Source organism: Sciurus carolinensis, chromosome 15, assembly GCF_902686445.1.
Source record: "Sciurus carolinensis chromosome 15, mSciCar1.2, whole genome shotgun sequence".
In the NCBI taxonomy this organism is placed as follows: domain Eukaryota; kingdom Metazoa; phylum Chordata; class Mammalia; order Rodentia; family Sciuridae; genus Sciurus; species Sciurus carolinensis.
In genome coordinates, this window is record NC_062227.1 from 11,478,980 (window position 1) to 11,506,731 (window position 27,752).

General features: G+C 41.9%; 1 protein-coding gene across 2 annotated transcripts in view; it reads right to left on the reverse strand.

The window, feature by feature from the left end:
* Window positions 1–27,752, reverse strand: part of Shc3 (SHC adaptor protein 3) — a 184,726-nt gene that overhangs the window by 43,213 nt on the left and 113,761 nt on the right. The window contains exons 7-11 of one of the 2 annotated variants that reach the window (XM_047526520.1): window positions 21,334–21,460; window positions 12,317–12,467; window positions 11,174–11,261; window positions 8,390–8,548; window positions 3,655–3,950 (exon numbers count right to left, since the gene is read on the reverse strand). In XM_047526520.1, the coding sequence (XP_047382476.1) occupies window positions 3,655–3,950; window positions 8,390–8,548; window positions 11,174–11,261; window positions 12,317–12,467; window positions 21,334–21,460 (821 nt within the window). Of the gene's footprint in view, window positions 1–3,654; window positions 3,951–8,389; window positions 8,549–11,161; window positions 11,262–12,316; window positions 12,468–21,333; window positions 21,461–27,752 lie in introns of both variants that reach the window. The other variant, XM_047526519.1, reaches the window with a different exon arrangement.

The following is a 27,752-nucleotide window of genomic DNA, read 5'->3' on the forward strand; positions in this document are numbered from 1 at the left end:
AAGTAAACCCATCAGGGATGCTTCTGATAAACCATCTCTGATCTGGAGAAAGTCCGGCTCCCTCTAGGAAGCAAGCGTGCTCATGTGAGCTTGATGCCCAAGCCAGATGGGCTCACACGCACAAAAGCGGCAAAGACAGTTAAGATGGACTTTGCTTGCCAACAGTCTTAGAAAAATTCTGAAGAAAATATGAGGCATCCAAATCCGACAACGTATCTCACAGTTACTATGCCAAGGGACAGCAGTGCTTATGACAGGCTCCCAACATCAGAAAGACCTACCTGCCCAGCTCCCGTACAGACCGAGTTAAGGAAAACATCACGCTGTTATCTCAAAAGATGCTGAAGAAGCATTTGATGAAGTTCAATACCTGCATCTGATAAAAGTCATGAGGTAATTAATATGTATAAGTCCTGTCGAAGCAGAGATTTTTCTCCTTAAATTGGTTCACGGATACAGACCAAGTGCCAAAAGTGAAGTCAGGATTGAGTAGCTATTCCGTGCACATTTGTTAAATGAATGAATGAATTCCTTTAGGCTGAGAAGAACAAGCCACTAAAAGAAAACTGCAAAAAATGTCCTTGCAGCTGGGTTTAGGCAAGGGTGCTCCCTTCTGATTAATGCTTAACAGTGCCCCTAGTCCGTGCAGTGGTGTGAGATCAGGTGTGAGGATAGGCCCTGGAAGGCAGGAGACAAGACTCCCAATATCTACAAAGGTAGAGAGCCAGGGAAACTGCTGGAATCAGCAAAATTTCTGGGCACAAGATCATAACACATTCCTATTCCTACAGCAGTCATTGTTGAGAAAAAGATAAAAATAACATGCCGTTTACTAGGCACTCTCAGAAATAACCCAACAAGCTGGGCACAGAGGCACACACTTGTAATCTAGGGAGGTTGAGGTTGGAGGATTGTGAGTTCAAAGCCAGCCTCAGCAACTTAGCGAGGCCCTAAGCAACTCAGTGAGACCCTGTCTCTAAATAAAATACAAAAAAGGGCTAGGGATGTAGCTCAGTGGTTAAGCAGCCCTGGGTTCAATTCCTAGTACCAAGAAACAAACAAACAAACAAAAACCTAACAAAGGAAACAGAAGAACTTTCTGCACAGAATTTTTAAACTCAAAGAAAACCTTAAAACCTGGTTCATCACATCGTGGGGTGATAATCTAATATCGAAAACTGGCTGTTCTTTGCCAAAAATAACATAAGTCCTATCGATCCCAGCATGTATTTTGGGGGACTTAAACTGATTTTCCAATCAAGATAAAGAAGAATAAATGTTTGAGAAGTGCTTGAACAATTCTGATAAAGGAAAGTCAAGAGGAAGGACTCACACCACCAGATATTAAGACAGTTGCAAAGTCATAACAATAAAAAGGTCTTATACAAGGAATAAATGGTCAAGTCAACTGAATCAAGGGTCCAGAAACAGACCCAGGATGTCAAGAACTCAGTATGTCACAGAAGGAGAAGGAACTTCAGTAGGGCAAGGAGAAGATGAAAAATTTGATAAATGGTAACAACAAAAAAATGAACTTACTATAATGAAGATTTTAAAATCTGGGGGTTCCTATCTCATATTGTATTCAAAAGTATTTCTCATTGAAATTAAAACCTAATTGTAAATGATCAAACTATAAAGAGAAATAGAAAAAAATATATAGAACACAGTACATTTGTGATTTGTGAGTGGGGGAAAATTTAAAACTCTGAATCATTAATCACAAGGGTAAAAGTGGATGGATTCAGCATTCCAAAGAAAGACTTCTATTTGGTGAAGAACTTCACAGACAAAATGATCAAATAAGCAGAGAAGGAGGAGAAGAAGAGGAGGAGAATATACATGGAAATTCTACTATTGAAAAAACTCAAAAGAAAAGTAGGGGGACAACGGCATAATATTTACAGGAGATAGACCGATTCTTGGCTAATGATGTGCAATCAAAGAATTGACCATGAGCTATACCTTTGCTCCTTACTCCTACCAATCAGCAAAAGCAGAAAGACACTATCTAGGAGGAGAGAGATGTGGGCCCCCCACAGTCTGCTGGTGTGCCCCTCAGTAACCCAGCTGATCTGGAGGCAAGTGCAAACCCTGGTGAAATTAAATGTATGTATTTCCTGTGACGAAAACTTCCACCCCTGGCATATGCCCTAGGGACACTATCCCTGGTATAGAAAGAAACATGCATGAGGGTCTGTAGCAGCCTGGACAACCTTCTCCAGATTCAGTGGGACTCCAGATGTGTGTATGATGACCCCCAGGCAGTCCACCGAAGTGATGAGCCAACACACAGAAAGCACCATTGACACATATGGGCGGAACACGGTGGCCCACACCTGCAATTCCAGCAACTCCAGAGGCTGAGACAGGAGGATGACAAGTTCAAAGGCAGCCTCAGCAAAGGTGAGGCCCTAAGCAACTCAGTGAGGCCCTTTCTCTAAATAAAATACAAAAGCAGGGCCATAGTGCCCCTGAGTTCAATCCTCGGTACCCCCAAGTCCCCCAAAAAGAAGAAAAGCACCATTGATATGTCTCAAAAACTTGAGAGGAAGGAAGAAAACAGAAGAAGATTTGTGGACCATTGTGTTCATAAATTTCTAAGAGACATGGACGCAAAATAGATATTTTCACAGATGACATCTATATAAAAAAATGACTACAGAAAATAGACTGGAAGGAAATGGTTATGTTTATTATAAAATTCCATCCCTGGGAAGTGATTGCCTTGGTAGAAGAGGAACTAGGCAGACAGATGTTCCAAGAATGCCCAGAGCCAAGGTTTACAGGCACCTCAGTCGGGGCCCCTCACGGACCCCCATCCCACCTGCACCTCCCACAGGATGAGGTCAAGTCCAGAGGAAGACCAAAGCTTCACTCTTACCTCTCAATCACTTAAATAATTCCACCTTGCTTTTTTTGTTTTCACCAGATAAGAATTTTTAAACAACAATCCTGGAATTTCCTCAACAGTTAAGTTAATTTGGTTGCATTTATTGCAATTATCTGGACTAAGCCCAGGGTGAAGTCAGATGTATGTACGGATTGCAAGATGGTCAGTTCAGCCAAACCCATACAGTTGTGCAGACACAGCTGCACAGTCAGAGACCCTCAAACGCTGCATCACTAGGCACCATCTCTCTGGGCAGAAAACCAGAGACTGATTAGGGGGTTTGCTTACTGTTCAGCACTTTCCAGCCCACAGATCAAATCTCAGTGACTCAACTTTCAGAAATATTTGAGATAAACAGTACAAACCTAGAAGCACAGGCTTCCTTGTCTATTATGAATGTATTAAGAAGAAAAATGTCCTTTTCACAGATTTGGTTTCTTCTTTCACTTTGAGGTTTTAATTCCAACTGAAGGTACTTTTGAAGATGATATGAGATGGGAACCCAACATCTTTTAAATCTCTGCACATTAAGCCAAAGTTTCAGTGTTTATTTATCTTAAAGGACAGGAAAGTCATGACTTTCACCCTGGGCCATGAAAATTTTCCAGGCTTTATAATTCGCATGGGGCCCTGACCCCTGCCACCTGCTGCCTGGCTCTGTCCCTTGCGTGCGCACATGGACAGAGGAGGGAAGTGCCCCCGTGAGCAGAGATGGTTAAAGGCAGGTACAAGCTTAGGAGAAGCCCTGCCCCATGCCTCACCGTGCCTTCAGGGTCCACCAGCAGCAGATGCTTGGCCTGGCCATTGTGCATGCCCGTGAGGACGAAGGAGCCTGGGTTGGTGGTGCTCTTTCTGACCAGGAAGTCTCCATCTTTCTCCAGAAGCCCCTCCGCCTCCTTCCTACTCATCTCTCCTTGGTACCAAGGCTCGGCTTTCAGCTCCTCCAGCATCTTGGCGTCCGGGGCTCTGGGGGAGACGGGGCTGATGCACTCCACAGAGGCTGCCTTGCTCAACGTGGGTCCCAAGGACTGGTTCCTGAGTGCATCTTCAAAAGGCTCTGCATCAACGACACACCAGCAGTGAGTCAGTCACAAGGCGAGCAAATGATAAAAATACAATGTAAGAGATGAGAATGCAAACACCATCGCCATCATCATCATCTTCACAATCACCATCACCACCACCATCACCACCACCATCATCATCACCTACACAATCACCATCATCACCACCTCCATCTCCCCACTGTTATCATCTTCATCACCACTGCCATCATCTTCACAATCACCATCACCACCATCACCACACCATCGTCATCATCTTCACAATCACCATCACCACCACCATCACCACCACCATCATCATCACCTGCACAATCACCATCATCACCACCTCCATCTCCCCACTGTTATCATCTTCATCACCACTGCCATCATCTTCACAATCACCATCACCACCATCACCACACCATCGTCATCATCTTCACAATCACCATCACCACCACCATCGTCATCACCACCGCCATCACCACCACCATCATCATCACCTACACAATCACCATCATCACCTCCATCCCTACCACTGTTATCATCTTCATCACCATCACCATCATCATCATCTTCACAATCACCATCATCTTCACCATCACCATCACTGCTATTTCCATCATCTTCATCACCATCGCCATCATCACCTTCACACGTCAGCAGTGAGTCAGTCACAAGGAGAGCAAATGATAAAAATACAATGTAGAGATGAGAATGCAAGCAAGTCCCCCAGGGTAGGAAAACCAGAGAGAAATAACTGGCTGGTAATATATCAAGATGTATCATAACAAGCAGTTACAAGCACAGCCCAATTTTTGGCATGACTCCCTCTGGTGAGTCTGTTTTCCCTGACAGCTGAAAGTTCTGCCAAGGATTCAAGTTCACCCTCTGTCTTGCTAGGTAGAAGGACTTCATTGTTGCCTACTGTAAGAGGCCAGGCATAGTTCATTCCCTCTACTTTCCCTGGAATGTCGGTCATATTCCTTAATAAATTTTGAATAAAAACTTGCTAATATCAAAGGTAAAGACAAGTTATACAGCTTTGATTTCATGTAGAACTGAAGCCCAGCTTACCAATGGTTTACTTCAAAATCTTTGGGTGCCTCTTGTGTGACTTGCTCTAGGATAAGAGCTCTAACTCCCCTGGACCTTCATTTATTTCCCTGCAGCAAAAGGCTTTCACTTGACTGCCTGACACCAAGGTTGGCTTTGTGCCCCTTGAAACATATTTCTCACTGCAAGGTGGCTGTGCAGGGGAAACCGCTGCTCTAGCAGCAACGAAGACCAGTGGCAAAGGAAGGAGACAAAATGTCTAATTAAATTTCAGTATTCAATTTTCCAGTAAGGTGGTATGTACAAAAGCACTCTGAAACATGCACATGGTGTGCGCAAATGTAGGTGTGATGGGGTGACTTAGGACAGCACTGCCCACCCAGTGTGGCGCAAGCACCACAAGAAGAGGAATGGTCCTCTCCTGGGCACAGCTGTCTCCAGGGCCTCACTTTGTTCCTAGGACACAACTCATACTCTTTAAGTATCCAATGGATGCTGTAAAATAAGCCAAATGTGGCAAATTTAGTAGAGGACAGAAAGCAAAGAGATGAATACATGAAGCCCAAATTAGATCTTTTTGATAACTGCTAAGTCTTTGACATGTCTAGAGGGGAAAAGAGGCCAGAACTATAGCATAAAAATCACGTCTGTGGGTTCTGTGGTTTCTCCTCTTTGTCATCTTCTCTGATCACCTGGAGTACCTGGAAGTTAGGGTCACACTGTTTCTGCAGCCTCACCACCTTCGCTGTCTTCACCATCATCAGCATCATCCCCTTTGTCCCACATTCACATTGGTCAGCATAGTCACCATTAGCATCGACATTATCACCATCACCATCACCTTCACCATCACCATCATCACCACCTCCATCCCCACCACTGTTATCATCTTCATCACCATCACCATCATCATCATCTTCACCATCATCACCATCACCATCATCATCATCTTCACCATCATCACCACCACCACCATCACCATCATCACCATCACTACAATTTCCATCATCTTCATCACCATCACCATCATCATCACCTTCACAATCACCATCATCACCACCTCCATCCCCACCACTGTTATCATCTTCATCACCATCACCATCATCATCATCTTCACCATCATCACCACCACCACCATCACCATCATCACCATCACTACAATTTCCATCATCTTCATCACCATCACCATCATCACCTTCACAATCACCATCATCACCACCTCCATCCCCACCACTGTTATCATCTTCATCACCACACCATCTTAATCACCATCACCATCATCATCATCTCCACATCACCATCATCACCATCATCACCACCACCATCACCATCACCATCACCACCACCACCATCACCATCATCACCATCACTACCACCACCATCACCATCATCACCATCACTACCATTTCCATCATAATCTTCATCACCATCACCATCATCTCCACCATCACCACCACCACAACCATCATCATCATCACCTACACAATCATCACCATCACCATCACCACCACCACCATCACCATCATCACCATCACTACCACCACCATCACCATCATCACCATCACTACCATTTCCATCATAATATTCATCACCATCACCATCATCTCCACCATCACCACCACCACAACCATCATCATCATCACCTACACAATCATCATCATCACCATCACCACCACCATTATCTTAATCACCACCACTACCATTTCCATCATCATCTTCACCACCACCACCATCACCATCACCATCATCACCATCATCACACTTCCAACATCATCTTCATCACCACCACCATCTTCATCACCATCGCCACCATCACCATCTTCATTCACATCACCATTACACCATCACTACCATTTCTATAATCTTCATCACCACCACCATCATCATCATCACCATTATCACCACCACTAAAATTATTTAACACTAGTGGTTCAAGATAAACAACACGGTGCCGGCTTTTATTTCTTAGTTACTTTTTAGTAGACACCAGTCTCTCTAAGACCCTTTCTACCTTCTGTCTCCTCTTCTCTGGTTTCTGAAGCAGAAATAGAAATTCATTGATAAGAAGAGTGGTTCCAGTTCCCATTTTTCTCAAAGCCCACCCCACCTAGCTCTCCCCAGGCTCTGGGGCCAGGAGTCACTGGCAAACTGACTAAGTTAATAGTAAAAATGGCCTGCCCATAAATACAACAATGAAACTACAGCCAGGAGACACCATAACAACCCAAGCAGAGGCTGGGAGAGTCACCACTTTGCAGGCTAGGAAACTGGCTTCACACAACTTGGGCTGTCTCATTTAAAAAAATGAAAGCATTGAATTAAGAGATCTAAGGTGCCTCTCAGTACTGAGATTTGAGAGTTCTTCTAGATGAGGTGATTTCTGACAAAATGGGAGTCCAGTGTGTCTAGGAAGCCAAATTGGCTGAGGATGAGAATGTGGCCTAATCATAAAGACATGTGACTCCATCCTCACCCACATCTGATCCCTGGAGTAGCAAATACTAGACCAGCAAAGACTTTTACACCAGATGAAGTTCTTAACCTCTAGGATTCTGCACTTCCTCTTCTATAAAATAGGGATAGTGTTAGTAATAATATTATCTACCTTCCAGATCTGTATGACAGACAGAAATCCCATGGTTCACATGCCACCTCTGAACACTGCCCATCACTTTCCTTGTCTTATTTTGTTGTTCACAACTTGTGAGCACTTATTACCATCTGGTGGCACACAGTTAGTTGTTGAACACCCATTCATTGAGTGGGGACCGTCTATTTGACTTTTTGGGTATCTCCACTACATAGAAAAGTATTTGACACATGAGAAGTGCTCAACAAATTTTTGCAAGTGGGTAGAAGAAAAGAAAGAGAGAGGGGAAGAAAAGAAAAATGAGAGAAATGATGAGAAAGAGAAAGAGAAAAGAGGGAGGAAGAGAAAGAAAGCACATGTAAGAGAGAGGCGCATTGGGGTTTCTTGTTTCTACATTGGTCCTGCCTGGAAGACTGACAGCTCTGTGAATATGGCCCATTTCATCTTTGCATCTTTGACAACTAATACAATAGTTGGCATTTAATAGCCAATTAATATTTAAGTGTGTAGATCACTGAGCACACTTATTTCTGCATGTTGTTTATCTCAGTACATATGCAGGTCTTCAAGAAGAAAGTCTGTTCCAGAAAGAGAGGGAAATTGGCTTTGCCTATTGACTGTAGAGAGGGTTATATAAGTCCCAGAGCCATAAATGAGGCCAATCGTAGCCCAGAAAAGTGCAGCTAATCATCATCATTAATCAAAACCCTGCTAGCAGAAAATCCAGTCATTGCACAGAGAGCAAGTAAGAGTCAGTGTAAAAGGTAACCTCAAAAGAGAAGAAAACAGAGACAAATGGAGACCTACTCATGTCGAAGAGGTCTTTCCGTGGGCTGCTCTCTGCACTGTTGGCCACCGCCGGCCGGGCCTGTGGTGGCATGTGCTGGGTGTTGACGTAGGTGGGAGCATCTCCCATGGGGGCCACGTGTGATTTCCCTTCTGGCATACTGTAGATGTCCAAGGACCCTGCAACAAGAAATGCCTCTATAGTTGAACCACCCACCATTCCACAGAAGGGTTCCTTCATTAGCCCACCAATGGGACAATTCTTCCTGAAGATCCCTATCAGCTAAATTCTCCTTTCCGAGGCCTGTCTCTGCTGTATCCTAGCTAGGATGCTTCTCTGTCCTTCATGCCAAAGTGGGATCTGCCAGCCAACATTGCAGTGGACACCAAATTGGTTAGGGGGCTCACCAAAGATTCTGGACCACATTGTCCCCAGGGTCCTGCAAGCTCAGCAGCCATAAGATGCCCATCTCCTTCTCTCCTTTACAAACACTCTGAGATCAAATAACTGAGCAGGAGAACTGCAAGGCTTGGTTTGGCTGCTCTTTATGTAAGTGTCAGTGAATGCTTTGTAAATTACAAAGTGCCTCCTAAAAAATTGAGACAGCTTCCTTACAACACAGAGCCACCACTGCTGAGCTGGATCTATCCAGGGAGCCCGGGGTGGGTGCACAATTGAGAAGCCCCCTCTTACAAGGCAATGATGCTGCCTCCATGCAACTACTCAGCTGACCAAAGGGGTGCTGAGCCTGAGTGAGCCCAGGGTCCGGCTCTTCTGTCACACAGAGGTGGCAAAAGAGGTGTTGCCCAGGATTGCCTGTTTGGATCCCGGTTTCTGTGTTTGCCTTTTCTCCAATGCAGTTAAACAAACCTATCCAAGAGATTGTCCTGTGGCGCTGTCATTTCTGGAAAGAGGGCACCTTTCATACCCGGGGTCAGCAATTTGTTGAAGATGGTTCCATGCAACTGGCAAGAGTCAGTTCAGGGCTTTTTAAAAATTTGCCAAGAGCCTATTGCTGGGTGTTTGCCGCCCCCAGCCATCTCCCAGCCAGCACGCGTGAGGGTGAGCTGGCCTGCTAACGTGCCTCCACGGGGGAATAGCACCTGCAAAACCAGGAGCTGTGATTCTACTCCCCGAATCCCACACACGCTTTCTTTTTAAGAGGCTGTTTCTGGATCACCTGTCCTAGGGTTAGGAGCTGCTATTTAAGTATATGCATTTAGGTATATTGTGAACAAATCTCCTTTAGAAAAGAATTCCACAAGCTCATTTCAAAAAGAAGATCAAAATCCCCATGAATGACCTTCCTGACAGTCCTTTCCCACTACAGATGACAGCAGATGCTGAACTGGGACAGACTGACACCTGCCATGGTGATCCCTTGAGCTCATACTCACTCAGGAGGAATAGTTACGAGCAAATTAACGAGCGACATTCTTATTTGTTTCATGGGAAAACATACATATTATTTTTAAATGAGAGCTTGAGACTTACTGAGACTTATGAGTCTCAAGTTCCATATGGGGAACTTGCATAAGATTCATTTTGCCCTGGGGGGCCTGCTACCTTCTCTGATCTTGAACCAGCTGGAATAACTTGAATATATATATTTTAAAAAGACTTATTTTACAGTAAACCTGATTTATTGTACAATAATGTAAATATCTAGAAGAAATAACATGCCTATTTTAGCCTTTGACAATTGTATCTCTACATGCATATGTTATATAATACATTATAAACATAAATAGAACAGGGGCAAATAGCTCATACTGAAAGGTACCTGTGACAAAATCCTATCTTTGACTATTTCCATCCTACTTTGAGGCAGAGCCACAGGGTGGCTTCAGCCAGTCCTTTTGCTTTGTTGACAGGGCCAGCTCTGTGGGTCTCCCTTTCACTGGGATAGACAAGACATGAAATTCTTTTGCATGAGGAAAATTTGAAAAACTGTATTATCATTTGGTTCCTGGCACAAATAGTTAAAATAAAGGGGTACATCTTAATATTAAATCAATAAGTGGCTGCATTTATATTCATAGTGGTAGGAGTTGGATCCACCTCATCTAAACCTTTGTAGCAGGGCCTTAGAACTATTGAAAGAGTTAAGAACATTTTTGAGAAGAAAAAAGCTTAAAATTAAAAGAAATTCTTAAAAGATAAATGGACAGGTAGATTGATGGAGGGATGAATGGACAGATGGATGGGTGGGTGGATGGATGGATGGATCAAAGATAGATGATAGAATGGATGGAAAGAGAGAAATGAATTCATACATATATATTTATATTAATAGCTGTAGAAAATAAAGACATGTGAGCAGAAAGCAAGTTCTTAGAAAGTTATATGTAAATTACTATAGTTCTATCGGAATATGTCCAGATTATCCTTAGATGATATCTGGATTATAGATAGTTATATCTAAATTAGATCTAGCTATAGCTAGATAGTCACATCTAAATTATTTTTAGCATGTAATGTAAGTGCATGCTATTAGATTTGCTAAGACCTGAACGTGTCTTCTAAAAGCATGGAGGTTCTGAGTCTGGTCAGTCTCCAGGGAGACACAAGGACAGTACTTAATGGACTGGACCTGGATGGAGGCACTATAGGACCAGGCCAGTGGTCATCAATACTGCTATCACCTCCATTTCTATGGTCCACTCAGGAATCTACAGGACCGCTCACAGAAAATATCAGCAGGGGTTCACGCTGCTACTCCGCAGAGACAGACAGCCCACTGGCAAGCACACCGCTCATCCCAAGCATGCTTTTTTTCTCGGCGGCCTCACCTTGCCTCTCACCTTGCCTGGAAGGTGTCTGCTGCCAGTCTTCACCAAATGTGTCCCCCAAGTGTCTTCCCTGGTAATAAGTTTGCTCTTTTCCTGCAAACTGTAGACACACGTAAATATACAGAAAGAAAGAACCACCCTCTTCTCATTCCCCGTCTTGGAGAGCCATGGTGCAGTGGGGGACCTTGATGACCTTGATCGCTGCTTTCTCTGCTACATCCAATGTCTCGCAGTTTGCATTAAAGTCTGACGAACAGATTTGTGTGGGTGTGAGGAGAAGGCTGCACCCCGTCAAGACCACACACAGCCTCCTTCTTCTCATGACCTCACAGTCCCTCCCCAGGTGTGGCGGTACAGTCGGCTCTCGCGCATGTGGCTGTATCACTCCACGTGTCCTAACACGGGTTTTAACTAAAGAGAGTGTCCCTGTGCCACGTGACACTCCCACCAACACACACATCCACAGTCGTTCACACTAAGGGAAGCCCACTCCCTGAAAACAAGAAAGCTCCCTCGCCCCCCCGCCGTGTTAGAACTTTGATATCAGCGTCATTTTGCCATTTTTATTACGGTCATTATCATTCACCTAAGTGGATAATGGTAAAAAAGGAAAAATGTCCATGGCTGGGGCTCGGCGGTGGAGCATGGGCTTGGTATGCATGAGGCTCTGGGTTCTACCTCAGTTCTAGGGGGAACAAAAAGAAAAAGAAAAGAAAGAATTCCTATAAAAAGAGAGATACAATTCTAGAAGGCAATTTTGAATGAAAGGGAAATTTTGAGTTGGAGGGAGAATGAGGAAAAGAGAAAAATGCATAAGATTCTCATAATTTAAGGTTCCATATTCACTCTCTTTTCAGAGAACCCAAAATATCACACAAATTCCATCTTCCCCTCATTAAGATCAATCAGAGTGTGATGGGATTTGTCCTAGGACGGAGAGGACTCCCCAGATTCAAATCTCAGGAACCACAAATCTCAGGAATCCAAGTCCCTTGGCTAAAGCACTGTGATGTGTTAGACAAAAGTGTCTCCTACTCACATGCAAGAGAAAGTGTGTGAGCGAGCGTGTCAAGAGTTAACTGGAACATCAGCCTGACATAAAATTGAAGAGAATTCAGGGAATAAAGTTCAGTGAGCCTCCAACGCAGGACCTACCTGGGCCGAGTCCGGAGCATGGGGTCTGTTTTTCAATCGCGTGTCAAGAAAACCTCCCGGAGGAGGCATCTTGCTGGGAATACTGTTGTAGTATGGGTGGTCTGGGCCATCCCCCTCCTCTTCTGTCCACGGTTCATCCAGACTCTGCATTCTGTTAAAAGATTTGCAAGCGCTTTCACCAGAAGTTGAGCTTATAGGCAAACCCAGCAGCTCCAATGTGAGTACCTGCTTGGTTTGGATATGGTTTAAGTGTGAACCTCCGCCACCGAGTTTGATGTGTTGGAGGCTTGGTCCTCAAGGCAGCAGTGTTGGGAGGTGGTAGGACCTTTAAGAAGGTCATGGACATCAGGGTGTGCCTTCAGAAAGGATTATAGGACCTAAGTCCTTCTCTGTTTTCCTATCTCAAGAAGTGATCCCATCCCCTCCTTCCTCTCATGTGCTTCCTCCATAATGTGATGCATCTAAGATGGTCCTCAGAGGACTGAATATATGAACGTACCATGCCCTTCCTCCTTCCAAACTGTGATAAATAAACCTATTTTCTTTAACAAGATACCCAGCTCCAGGTATTTTGTTATAGTAATGGAAAATGAGCTTATAAAATATCTACTACCAAGAAAAGAGAATGTAGTCACTGTCCTCTCAGCCATCTATATCTTGGGCATATACTCATAAAAATTAGATGAGTAGTTTGATCAAAAGGTCTACTTTATTCAGAGTTATACCCATTGGGAAATCCCAGTCATATTTGACACAGTCCTTTTTGTGCATTTTAATTGAGAAATAAATAATTTATAAGTAAAGATAACCAGGTTGTCAAGGTACTGGCATACATTTCAGTATGTCATGAAATTTATGTAAGATAAAATCAACTAAAATATGAAGATTACCTCAGAGAAAGTGGCAGAATAAAAATCTTTAAAAATCATCTCTTCCATAGAAGCAACAATAAGATTGTCCAAAGATAAACTTTGGTCAAAAATTAGTTTTTCAAAACTCTTGAAATTAACCACCAGCTCAGGAAGCTTATAGTACCCCAGGGAGTATTTATTTGTTAAAAATTGTAAGAACAGTATCTTTGTAGCATTTTTAAATTGCCCTATTTCCATCTCTGTGGTAGCCTGGGAAACCAAGTGTCCTTAATCACAGTGAAAACCAATACCCTGGCAGTCATGGAAGGGCAGAACGGTAGTGAGACTCCTTCAAAGCCCCATTCCCAGAAACTGCCATTATTTGACCTGATTGATCCTTGAAAGACCCAACTCCCAAAGCTGTCCTTTTCAAAGTTTATTTTGAACTAATGCATAATAATCATGTATATTTATGGGGCACAGTGTGACAAATCAACACACTTACATAATATGTAATGATCAAATCAGAGTAATTAGCATTTTCATCTCCTAAAACATGATCATTTCTTTGCAATTGTCTTTATTTGACCTGATTCAGAGCTGGCCCAAAGAGGCAAAAAGATCTCTTCCCCAGGGCACTTGTCAAAAACAATTCGAGGTGATTGTTTAACATTGTGGCTTACTGAGGCAGTGGGTGACATTTGGGTTGAACAGTAGCTTAATCAAAAAGCTTGAAAGGAAAAGCTGGCATATGAGGTTTTTATAGGGATTTTAACAAGCTCCAACATAATTCTGGGCATTTAAAAAGACACATGCTTGTGCAGGCTTATGTGCATGCCTAGGGTTGTGTGTCTGCACGGGACCAAGGTAAGAAGTCCTAAGCTCTCACCTCTGGCTGACCTTGAATCTCTGTATGAGCAGAAAGAGAAGGCTAAGGTAAAGCTGTCGACTGCCTGGCTGAAGATTGAAGGAGTGTCCCAACAGCCCTGGCCACACACACACACACACACACACACAGCCCCATCGGCAAAGGCTGGGAGACTTAGTGGTTCCAGACATTTAAGGAAACATGTCTCCAGTCATTAGCAAAGTAATATAGCTAACCAAGCACAGCCATTGGTGGACATATATGACAAAGAATATAGACTTCCCAAATTGGGCAGAGAAAAGTCACTGGAACAAACAACCACAAACAACAAACCTGAAAAGGGGAGAAATACGATTTTCAGTTTGCACATTATATCATTTAAATTTCAATTTTTAACAAAAACTATCTGGCATATGAAGAAACATGAGACAATAGCTTGTATATAGAAAAAAATAAATACATGGAAACTCAGACTTTGGACTAAGTAAACAGACTCTAAATTAACTACTTTAAATGCGGTAAAAGAACTAAAGGGCCACGTATAAAAACTAAACAGGAGAATGATGCCTCATGAGATAAGGAATATTAACATACATACAAAAAGAATAAAATAAAACAGATACATTCTACAGTTGAAAATTCTAGTAACTAAATTTTTTAAAAATCATTCAAGGGTATTAATAGCAGGTTTGAGGAGGTAGAAGAACAAGTGACAGGACTTAAACATTGGTCAACTGAGATTAATTAGTCTACAGAACAAAAAGAAAATAATGATCAAGGGAAATGAGCAGATCCTCAGACACCTATAGGACTCCATTAAGCATACCAATGTACACAAAATGGAATCCCCAAAGGAGAAGAGAGGCTGAGGAGGACAGAAGAAAAAAACATTGAAGACACAATAATGAAGAAAATGAAGACATTTGAAGAAAAAATGGTCAAGAGAAGGGGAAAATCCTAAATCTTCAGTAACTGCATTCAATATAAATGCATTAAATACTTCAATCAAAAGTCAGAGATTGACAGAATGGATTAAAATATGATTTGACATATTTTCTATGACAGACACTTTGGGAAAAAACAAAGGGAGAAATAGAAAATTTAACAATAATGCTTGGAGACATTGATATACCACTTTCAATAATAGATGGAACAATTGAAAAGAATAAGAAATAGAACTTCAAGCAACACAATTAGTCAATTAGACCAAAGAGACATTTACAAAGCACTCTGCCCAACAATAGAGAATAAAAGTTTTTCTCAAGTACATATGGAACATACTCTAGGATAGACCATATATATGTTAAGCCATTAAATGACCCTCAGAAATTTTAAAGGACTGAAATGACAAAAAAAAATATGTTTTCAGACAATGTTGGAATCAAAATAAAAATCGATAGGAATTTTGCAGGATTCACAAAATGTAACTTATTAACTTATTAATAAAATTAACTTATTTCCAAATAAACATAGATCAAAAAAGAAGATCACAAGGGAAATTAGACATTTCTTTGAAATTGATGAAAATAAAAACAACTCTCCAAAAGTTATGGAACAAAATAAAATAAATGTTTAGAGAGAAATACCTATATAATAAAATACCTAATGATAAAAGAAATATCTCAAATCAATAATGAACTTCCACCTTAAGAAACCAGAAAAGAAAGAGCAAACTAAGCCAAAAGTCATCAAAAGGAAGAAGATACCATTAAAATAGAAATAAAGGAAATGAACAACAGAAAAACAATAGAGAAAATTAATGAAACCAAGAGTTGGAAGGATCAGCAAAACTGTCAAAGGTCTAGCTAGACTGACCAAGGAAAAGGAGAGAAGGTTTAAATTATAAAAATCAGAAATGAAAGAAGACAACACTACCAACCATACAGAAGTGAAAAGGATGAATACAATACAATTGTATTCATGTGAAAAGTGTAAGAGAAACCATGAATACAATACAATTTTTGCAGATGAAATGGAAAAACTCCTAGAAAAATTCAAACTATTAAAACTGACTCGAAAAGAAATAGAAACTCTGAATAGAGTAACAAATAAGAAGATTGAATTTGCGATCAAAAAATTTACCCTCCAAGAAAAGCCTGGGAACATATTGCTTCCTAATGAATTCCAACAAACATTTAAAGGAAAATTAACAGCAGTTCTTCACAAACTCTTCTGAAAAAATAGGCGAGGAGGTCTCTGAGGTTGATAATACCTTGATACCAAAATCAAAGACATCACAAGGAAAAAAAAACTGTATATCAATATCCCTTATGAATATGGATAGAAAATAATTATTCCTAACAAGCCAAATCCAACAACATGTAGAAAGAATTATACAACATGACAAAGTAGGATTTATCTCAGGAATGCAAGATTGGTTCAATGTTTTAAAAAATCAGCTGTTGTAATATACCATATCAATAGAATAAAAAATAAATATCACATAAAGATCTCAACATACACACAAAAAATTTGATAATATACAATACCCTTGCATAAGAAAACACTAGAATAATAAAAACACACTTGGAATTGAAAGTCATTTCCACTAAAGGAATCTAAGAAAAGCCCACAGCTAACATCACAACTAATGATGAAAGACCAGATAGTTTTCCTTAAGAGCAGGAACAAGACAAGAATGTCCCTTCTTGCCTACCCTAGTTCAGTCAGAGAAGATAATAAAGAGAAGCAAAAGGCATTTATATTTGAAAGAAAGGAAGAAAGCCATCTCCATTTGCAGATGACTTGAACTTGTAAATAGAAAACCCAAGGTCCATTAAAAAAATATTAGCAATAATAAATGAGTGGAGTAAGCTTGATGGATACAAGATCAATGTACAAAAATCAACTGTATTTTATACATTAAAAATGGGAAATAAACAAAAATAAAATTAACAATTTCATTTATTATAGCATCAAAAGGAATAAAATATTTAAGAGAAAATTACTAAAACCAGTGCAATATTTGCAGGCTAAAAATTATCATCTTGAAAGAAACACAACCCACAAAATTGGAGAAAATATTTGCTAAGTATATATCTTTAAAAAAATCCCTCGATCCAGAATATATAAAGAACTGCCACAACTCAAATATAAAAAGATAAGTAACCTGATCTTAAAAAAATGGACTAAAGATTTGAGCAGACCTTCTCCAGAGAAGATATACATATGGCCAATAAATATACGAACAGATGTTTGACATCATTCGTCATCAGTAAAATGCAAATTGAAATCCCAATGGAGACCACCTCACTTGCACTAGGACAGCTAAAATAAAAGACATCATCACAAGTGTGGGGGACACAGAGAAATCAGAAGCCTCCCTGATGGCTTATGGGGATGCACAATGGTGTAGACACTTTGGAAAAGAGCTTGGCAGTTTCTCACAGAGTTCAGCATCACGTGGCCATTGGACCCAGCGTTCCCACTCTGAGGTCTATGCACCATGTCCATACAAAACATCTACCTTCATAGAAGCAAGGTTCATAATGGCTAAGAGGCAAAAACAAAACCAAACGTCCATAAACGAATGAGTGGATGAACAAAAAATTATTAATCCACATAACAGAATATTACTAAGAGTTCCCAGAAGAACGAAATCCTGATGGATCCTATGACGTCAATGAATCTTGAAGACATTCTTTTAAGGAAAGAAGGTGGACTCATACTCTAAGGGTTTGGATCTGAAATGTCCCCTAAAAGTGCAAGTGCTGAAGACTTGGTCCCCAAGGTGGCAGTGTTCAGAAGTGGGACCTCTGGAAGGTTATTAGATCGTGAGGGCTTTGATCTCATTAATGGATGGAAATATTGATGGATTCATGATTTAATAAGCTATTCACAGGTGGTGAAATCTTAGGAGGAAGGGCCTACTTGAAGGAGGTAGGTGCTTGGGACTGCACCTGAAGCTATATCTCCTCCCGTCTTTCTTCCCTCCCTTTCCCCTTCCCTCCCCTCCCCTCTTTTCTTTTTTCTTTTCTTTTCTCTCCTCCTCCTCCTTCCTTCTTTCTTTCTTTCTTTTTATTTCTTTCTTTCTTTCTCCCCCCTCCGCCTCCTCTCCTCCCCCTCTCCCCCTCCCCACCTCTCTCTCTCTCCTTCTGAGCCATGAGGTGAGCAGCTTTGCTCCCCCACGCTCTCCCCACCCTGATGTTTAACCTTACCTCAGGCCAAGAATGATGGGGCCAAGTGACCAGGGACTGAAATCTCTGAAACCAAATAAATCTTGCTGCCTTTACATGATTTTCTCAGATATTTTGTCACAGTGACAAAGAACTAACACACACGCACACACACACACACATATATAATTCTAGTTATACAAAGTAGCCAGAATTAAGAAATCCACAGAGACAGAAAATTAATAAGCAATTAGAAAGAGGAAGGTGGAAAATTCAGAGTAATTGCTAATGGGTACTGAGGGTTTTTTTTTTTCTTTGTGTGTGTATGTGGGGGTGATAAAATATTTTTGGAATTAAGGTGATGTTTATAAAACCTCCAAATATAACAAATACATTAAACCATACAGTGTAAAGGGTGAATTTTATGATGTGAAAATCACACCTCAATCATATTTTCCTTTTTGTCATGCTGGGGGTCAAATCCAGGGCCTCGGATGTGCTAGACAAGTGTTCTACCACTTAGCTACATTCCCAACCCTACACATCAACTTGAAAAAATAATAAAAATATGCAGAGCTTTAGCTGCATGTGATTTGTCTTCCATTGTCTTCTCTGCTATTGTATTGAGACGCCCTCTGGAAAATCCGACCATAACCAAAACCACCCTCCAATGAAATGCTCTGGGTTTTATTTTCAGCTAAAGAAGGGTGAAGAATCCAGATCACAGAATGTCTCCCCCAATCATTAATACAATGAACAAAAAAACAATACAGGAACAAGTAACTTCCCTCACCAGCAGGGACACAAGGGGCTGGGAAGCCTGGCTCTAGGAACAGGGAAGGCTTTGGACTCCTGCGCAGCGTGGGAGACCCCAACCTCGCCACAGTTCTGTGCCACCCTTTGCCGGTCCCTCTCCACCCCAGGCAATGTGGGATCAAATCCTCCGGCTTCTAGCAAATACTTCCCTATTTGGAGAGAAATGGCCTGAAGAAGAAGAAAGTAGAAAGACCAGAAGCACCTGCAATGCTGGGCCTCTGGGAGCCTGGCGCCCCAGAGGGAACGCTGCGGGTGCCATTATCCACAGTGCAGGTCCCCAGGACTGGGCGGGGTGAGAGGAGAGCAGGTGGAGGAGGGGTGCGGTCCCACAGCACCAAGCTGCTCCTGCTGGAGGGGTGGAACGGGGGCCCAGGTGGAGCCGGCCCCAGGGGTGCCACCTGGGTCTGCCCTCCTGGAGCCTGCGCAGTGAACATAAGGAGGACTCCCCTCAGGCTGAGGCTGAGCAGGACAAGACCCTGCAGTACCAAGCTGCAGGAAAGGCCCCTTATAATGTTCCCTTGCAGAATTCTAATCAACAGTTAAACATTTGAAATTTTTCTTAAAGGATAAGATCCTGTCTACTTCCTTTCCTTTCCTCCTGAAGACCTTCAGACTTAATTCCCCTCTACCTATGTTTGTACGAATCATTTTATCTGACTTTAATGCAACATTTTAAAAATACAGAAAGCCATAATAATTACTCTTAAAGATGCCTAGGCATCGGCCACTGTGATTGATCAAATGTTAACCCATTTTGCTCTGTTTCTTGCCACCTTTCTTTTAAAGGACTAAAATTTCCCCAGGACCTCAAGAAATAAAATACATACATAAATAATAAAAGAAAATAGAAAGGAAAAGTGAGAGAGAAAGGAAGAAAGGGAGGGAGGGAGGATGGATATTGATCACACTCTGGATGGATAAATAGGTTAATAGTGTGTTAGTGGCAGCTACTAAATGCTGGAAATATAGGTATTCACTCTAAAATTCTTCGTGTATATTGAAACATTTTTATTTTAAAATGGGAGGGCAAAATTACATTTGACAAGTCTATTTCAAACCAACCCATCAACCCCCACCCATCCTCAGATATCCTGCAGTTGATGTGTAATATTCTTAGATGCTTTTGATACTCTACACACATGTACATAGCCATAAACTATATGTATAATTGTTTATGTATTTTCAAAAGGTTCACATCCATTTCCAATTTGTTCAAGCTTTATCCTAGTAATACACATATACTGATGGATTCTTTTTAATGACTAAGTCCATCATGTACAAAATAAAACCTGTGTTGACTTGTTCTCAGACCAGGGTACCCAGGGCCCTGCCACTTCCTACCTTTACCTCCCCTTACAGATCTCTCTCTGCTCCAGCATGCTGAGCTTTCTAACAACCTGGAAAAAATGGGCTTTTCACAGGTGCTTCCAAAATAGACGCCTTAAAGGGAATTTCCCAGGGGATAAATAAGATAAGAGACTTTTAGTCTCTTTCCAGAGAGGTAAAGAGCAGAAGGCAGATGAAATGGGCCTTCATAATAATGGAGAAAAGACAGACACTGACCTAGGACAATAGCACAGAGTGAGGCTTTAACCATTATAAATTTTCATTATGCACGTCGATCAAGGACAGGTTGTATGCAAGCTCAGTGAAGGGCAGAATACTGGGCGACCCATATGTCTTGTATTATGGTTTTTAATCCTTTATGCTGCATGGAATACTCAAAGGAAACACCACAGTAGATGCCGCCCATCACTTATAATAAACTTGATATCTCATGAGTGCTTCTGACAATCACTATTTCACTTAACAATGAACTGTCAAGTCAATCTATCTATTTTGCAGATGAAGCTCCTAGATTCAGAGAGTTTAAGGAACTTGCCCAAGGCCACACAGCAGACAAACAAACAGATTCCAAAGCTGTTAGGCCACCAAGGCCAATAAAGCAAAAGGGATGCTGGCAGCCAGTGAGAACTCCTTGTAGCAGGATGTTGGTGAATTGTAATGACAAGGACAATGGGGCATTTGGAACCTGTAGCACAGATCTAAGGAGGTGACATATGGAAAAATCACATGGTTGCAGAAGAAACAGAACAAAATATTACAATGAAGTCGCTTTTTGGTAACCTTGGTTACTATCACTATAGTTTCAAGAAAATATTTTCTACACATTCGCAGCATCATCCATATGTTGGCGTCCATCTGTGGTTTCCTGGGCCTCAGCCCAGCACGATCAGGTGTCTCTGGGCCCAGGAAGCCCTCTGATGAACTGGGCCTGACCAGAGTGCAGCTTGGGGATGTAGTTTTAAAAGAAAGTGTCATCAAACACAGAGAGGCTGCCGCAGGTGATGTCAGGTCCCTACTCACCGATCCTGGAGAGTGGGAATCTTGGAAGGACACTGCAAGTATTGCTTAAACCGGAGCTCAAAGGCTTGTCCAATGGAGCCAATGACATCTTGGGCCAGCCCGTCACAGCATTCCAGAATGTGACAAGCTGAGAGAAAAGGAGACACAGGCCAATTAGAGACAGAGGCTGGAGCTCCCCAGCTCCTCAGCAAAGAGCCCCTCCTTGAAGACAGAGAGACAAAGAGGTGTCTTCCTCCTCCATAATACATCCCAACAGAAGTGCCTGCACCGTCATCTCTGGGGGCGTCTCTGGGGGTATCCCACAGCTATGGCAGTAGACATTCATTTTTTAAGAGGCCAATGTCTGCAAAATTATAGGCTCTATTTTTAAATAAAGGATTTTTCAGTCCAAGTTGGTGGTTCTTCAATATCTTTAGAGTCTTCAAACCATCAATTCTAACCTTGATAAGGAAACAGCATTTGGAAGGAAACCTCAGCCCAACTAGAGTCTGATCTTGCACAAATGGAGTCCCATTAAGGCCCCGTGGGTTTTAAGCAAAGGATTTAAACTGGTGTCTATTAAATGAACCTTCATCTATTCAAAAGACTTGGAGAAAGTTGTTCGGTTACTTTTCAGCGGGAGTACAAAGTAGACCACAAAATGCAGCCTCTGGAAATAGTAAGAAGCACAACATTTTCCAATGATTGTAAAGGGGAATTAGTCAGTATGCCCATCTCAGCAACGTGCAACCTGCGTCCACACAAAACTGAGTCTGGATTTTCATGCCACATCTCAGGAAGGCAGCTTGTGAGAAAGAAGAGATCAAAGTCAGGGATGCAGGTGGGTCAGAACAGTGCTCAGGGCAGGGGAAGAGGCCCGAGAGGGCTTTTAATGGCTTGAGGGCAGGTGCCAGCAGGACGGCCTTGACACCAGACAGCGTGTCCTGATGTGAACCCTCCAGACAAAAGCAGGCTGAATGAGAGAAGGAACAGGAGAGGGCCTCCCAGCCTCCGTGCTCCAAGAAAGCGCTACTTCTCTAGAGCCTCAGAAAATACTCCTACTCTCAGAACAGTATCCGTGGCACCCACCAGAAGAGGCACAACCCCTCTACCTGTCCCTCCTGAGGTGCTACCCCCCTGTCACCAGGAGCAGCATGCTGACAAAATGACAGAGGCCAGAGTTTGCCCTGAGCTCCTGCACTTGTCCCAACAGACCAGACCAGACGAGCATGGAGTCATGTATGCCAAATGCCCCAGACCATGCTGAAACTTTAAGGAAGCAGACAAATCCCAAAATAGACCGGTTTTTCCAGAGAACAGGAGATTCTAGTTTACTGGAGCCAGTATAATAAGAAATGCCCTCTGTTTTAGTCCTTACCAAAAAAACTTAATAATAAGTAACTTGATGCTGACCAATCGGATTTTTTTTTTCTTTTGTTCTGTTTCCTTGTTCCCACTTTACAAAACCCGCTGTTCTGCCTTGGCCCTGAGGGAGCTCTCCTTCTATTTTTAGAATGAGACATCCCCAATTCATGAATCACAAATAAATGAGATCTGTGACTAAATTTGTTGTAATTTTGTCTTTTGACAAGCATAATACACAGTGTTGTTACGAACAGGATAAAGGAATTCTCCCTAGAGAAAAATGACAGATGCCTATCACACTCCATTTTTCTCTTGCCAACAGTCACAATGTGTTTCTAGGGAAGCTCCTTCCAGAAGCCCCATTGATCTCCCAGCAAGGAGCATGGGTAGTTATTCCCAAGGGGTGACAGGGACTAGGGAGACATGGAATTGCACCCACCTTGCAGGAGAAACCAGGACACACGAGAAAGAAGCCTCATGTCGACAGGAAGTGGGCAGAGACCCCACCACCTCCACTCTCAACTGCACAAAGCCAGCCAGGTACTGGCAGTTCACCTAGAAGGCAGCCCTGGAATCTCAGGTTGCCTCTCCCCAAGACTGCAGGTGGACACAGGGAATTGTATTTGGGGGAAGAATGTGGGTGAGCACACCATTGCTTCTGATTGCAGTGAATCCCAGTGGATATAGTGGTCCTATTTTAGTGGCAGGTGAAGAATTCACGTACAAAGGTACAGGTGTCCTGGCGACCTTTTTTAGGTTGATTATTGATCTTATTTTACTTTATTGTGGACATTATTATTAAGTATAGTCCTGGGTAGTCACAAAGCAAGCCCATATGAAGCAACTGTCACAGTTGCACGAGTTGTTAATTAATACAAATGGAAGCATTTTTTTTTTTCAGGCTAATAAGGAAGTAGGAATTCAAGTAGACCTGAAGGAGGAAAAGCCAGAACACCATTGTTCCGCCAACCTATCTGCTGGCTTCCAGTCATACTGGGTCCCCGAAGGAATTGGCTGGTGGAAACTTCGAAGAACCAGAAAATAAGAGTGGAAAAATGTCAAAAAGTAGAGTCTTTAAAAAAAAAAAAAAAAAAAAAAAAGAAGAGAAGTCATAAGCTAACATTTGAAATGGAGAATGAAGAATAGGATTTTTTTCAGGCAGTACACTCCACCTCATACTGACTAAACTTCTATACACCTGAAAACATGGAGGCCTGAGAAGGGTGTGCTGTAACGTAAGGCCAGGACGCTTGGAGCCCTGCAAGGCCCTAGGTGGAAGGGCCCTAGCAGGATGAGGACAGGTCCCGCCAGTCTAAGTGACAGAGTGTGGCACAGCCTACAGATAGAGAGCAGGCACATGAGCTCTCAGGGATTAAATCATGACTCGGTCCTGGAACCTGGCACAGTCCCAAGTGAATGGAGAAAACAATGTCATCGGCTGCTTGATCTGAGGATTTCTGTTGTAAACTGGCCTTTATAAGTCCCAGAAACTCACTCCACATCCCAAACGAACCCTGGATGTCGTGGCTCGAGCCTGGTAACTTCTCTGAGAGTTTTTACAGTCTTTAGCCAGAAGTCACATCCTCTAGCCTAACCCATGGGATCTGGCATGTGCATCAAAAGATGAGTCCCCCTAATGGTGGTCATCCGACCTGTGTGGCACTGTTGAGCTTCACATGTCCATGAGGACATGACAACCAAAGGCACAGTTCCCAAGCAAGGAGAATGACGAGAGAGACCCAGAGCACGGGACCCAGAATTAAGATGTGAAATGATAGACAAGTGAAGAACATGGGTCAGGGAGCCAGCAAAATGGAAGCACGGCATGTTCCATCTCCTTGGGGGAACCTGGTCCTTTTGCTGGTACTGACAGCCAGCAGGAATGTCATTCACCTATTTGTGGAGCACATTTGCCAACATTAGTCTCTCTCTTGTTTAGCCCTGGCCAATAATAAAAGTCAGAGTTGCCCTCAAGAGAGCTGGTCCAAACTTTGTGGTTGCACCAAAGACTACTGCATCCCTGATATGGGTCACCGGAGAGCAAGCTACTAAGCTGTGAATGTACTGTGGCTCTTGTAACCACCCAGAGCATGCAGCATGTTTCTCCCACAGGGTGGTCCCCTGGTAGTCATACAGATGCCTTCCATTTACTGAAGAATGGTAAGCATCAGTGGATCAGAAGATGGGGCCCAGCTGTACCCCAATCCATTAGAATTCTGGTTCACATAATTCACATTTCTTCAAATAAGTTCAAAGGCCAGTGACTGCCCATGTCCATTAATGATCAAGGTCATCTTCTTGCTGAGTGGACTGTGGGTCAACTGGGAACCTCCAGTAACTAGCATGCAGCTGGTTCGCATGATCACGATCTCAACAACCTGCCTGACACCTCCTCTAATGGTCAGGATGGGCAAGTTACGCTGCAGTAACAAACAGCCCCTACAATTCTGGCTGAAAACAACCCTTTCATTCTTGCTCGTTCATTCCTAGACAACTCTCCAAGGCAATTATCCTCAGTGATCCAGGTGCTTTTGCCTTCTAATCCTGGGTCTCAATATAAGGCCTCCTCCACAACCTAGAGAAGAAAGAACCAGCAGGGCCTTGCACTGGGACTTCATGCTCCATTTATTCTGCTGACAACCTTTGGCATAGACCTGTCACTTGGCTCCTGCTAAACAGGAAGACCGGAAGGTGCAGTCTGCTATGAATTTGGGAAGAGAGGAGAGTAGGATATGGTAGTCCCCCTTATTCTTGGTTTTGCTTTCTATGGTTTGTTCCCTGGAAAATTCTAGAAATAAACAATTCATGTTTTAGATAGTGCATTGTGCCTCTCCTGCCACCCTGCTCTGTCCTGCCTTGGACATGAGTCATCCCTTTGTCCAGCATAGCCATGCTGTTGAGGGTCATATTCAAGGGCCATATGGCCAGGACCATATTCAACTAACCCTTCTGTTACTTAACAACAACTCCCAAGAACAAGAGTAGTGACACTGATGATTCAGATATGCCAAGGAGAAGACAGGAAGCACTTTTTTCAAGTGAAAAGGTGAAAGTTCTCAACTTAAGACCTCCTGTAAGAACCAGTCTACTCTCCATGAAATCGTGAAGAAGGAAAAAAGAAATCTATGCTGGTTTTGCTGCAATAACTCACACTGCAAGTTACACCCAGTGTGTGAAAAGGACTTAGTTAAGATGGAAAAAGTCTTAAGTCATAGGATTGGGGGCTAGCCTCAGTTTCAGATATCCACTGGGGGTCTTGGAACACACCCCCATGGGCAAGAGGGGGTTCCATGTTTCTTTGTACTCACACCTATTAGTAAAGACCTTTTTGAGCATGTGTCCCAGATATGTGTGTTTCTTTATAAATTATTAATATGTGTCCCTTTGTTAATATGAATTATAAAAACATTTTAAAGATATGTTTTATCTTTAAAAGTGATAAGCTAAACAAAAGTTTAAGATGTCTTGTTGACCCTATGAACATTACTGCATTGTAGTCAGTGTCTCAAGACACATGACAAATATTTTGGGTGCAGTTCCTCATTAAGGTCAATGGTTAGAAATTTATTTTTACATCTTTGAAATACTTTTAAAATAATTTTTAATTTGGAAGAGTTGATATCTTTTCTGATTAGATTATTGTTTTTACTTTAAAATGACACCTATGAAGTGTTCGTATTGGAAGTCAATCTTACCAGCTTTTCTCTTTCTTTCCTGTTTGCCTAAGTTCCCATTGTTATTATAATCCCTGATTTATGGTTTCTCTCTGAGAGGTTTTGTTCAGTTAAAAATAGTTAATCATTTGATGTAACCCCATTTCTCAGTTTTTGCTCTTGTTAACTGTGCTTTTGAGATCTGATCCAAAAAATCCTTGCCCAGACCAATGTCATGAAACATTTCCCTTGTTTTCTTCTACTAGTTTCTTGACAGGTAAACCTTCTGTCAATTATGTCTTTAATCCATTTTAGTTGACTTTTATATGTGGAGAGAGACAGCAGCCAGCTGCATTCTTCTGTGTGTGGATATCCAGTTTTTCCAGTGATGACTTTTGAATAGACTATCCTTTCCCCAGCGTGTGTTTCTGGCACCTTTATGGAAAATCAGCTGGCTGTGAATGCATGGATTTATTTCTGGGATTTCTACTCTGTTCCATGGTCTATGTGTCTGTTTTATGCTCAAACTGTACTTTCTTAGCTACTGCAACGTTGCAGTATAATTTGAAGTCAGGTAGTGGGTTGCCTCCAGCTTTATTCTTTTTGCTCAAGATTATTTTGGTTATTCGGGTCTTTTGTGATTCCATACAAATTTTAGGATTGCTCTTTTTTTACTTCTGTGAATATCATTGGTGTTTTGATAGGGAATCTATAGACTTGATTTTTAAAAGTTGATCTCATGGAAGGAGAAAGTAGAATGGTGGACATCATGAGTGGGAAGTGGGTGTTCTGGAGAGGAGGGATGGAGAGATGTTGGGTAAAGGATACACAACTACAGTGAGATAGGAAGAATCAATTTCCAGAGATCTAGTGTACAGCATGATGACAAAATATTGTATTATTGAAAAATGTAAAAAAGAAAGTGGTTGCTATCAAAAAAATAACTATGTGAGGGTGATGCATTGGTTAATTAGCCAGATTTAACAATTCCATAATAAATGTCTATAGCCTTCTCTTAGAATATGTGGGGGATTGATTCCAGGATCTCCTGAGGATACCAAAATCTGAGGATGTCAATGCCCCCATAGAAAATGGCTTATATTTACACACAATCTGCACACATTCTCCCTATGCTCTAAATCATGTCTAGATTACTTAACATACCTAACACAATGTAAATGCCATGCAAATAGTTGTTATATTCTATTTTTACGTGTACTATTTTTATTGCATTGTTGTTCTAAATATTTTTGGTCTGTAATTCTGAAGATGTGGAGTCCATGGATACGAAGGTCTATTGTACTTCTATTTTAATGTACAACATGATGAAATCACAATGTTATCCATTAATTTAAAAAGTAAAAAACAAAAACTTTTAAATCTAGTTAATGCAAGATTTGAATCCACTTCCTGAAGCTACTT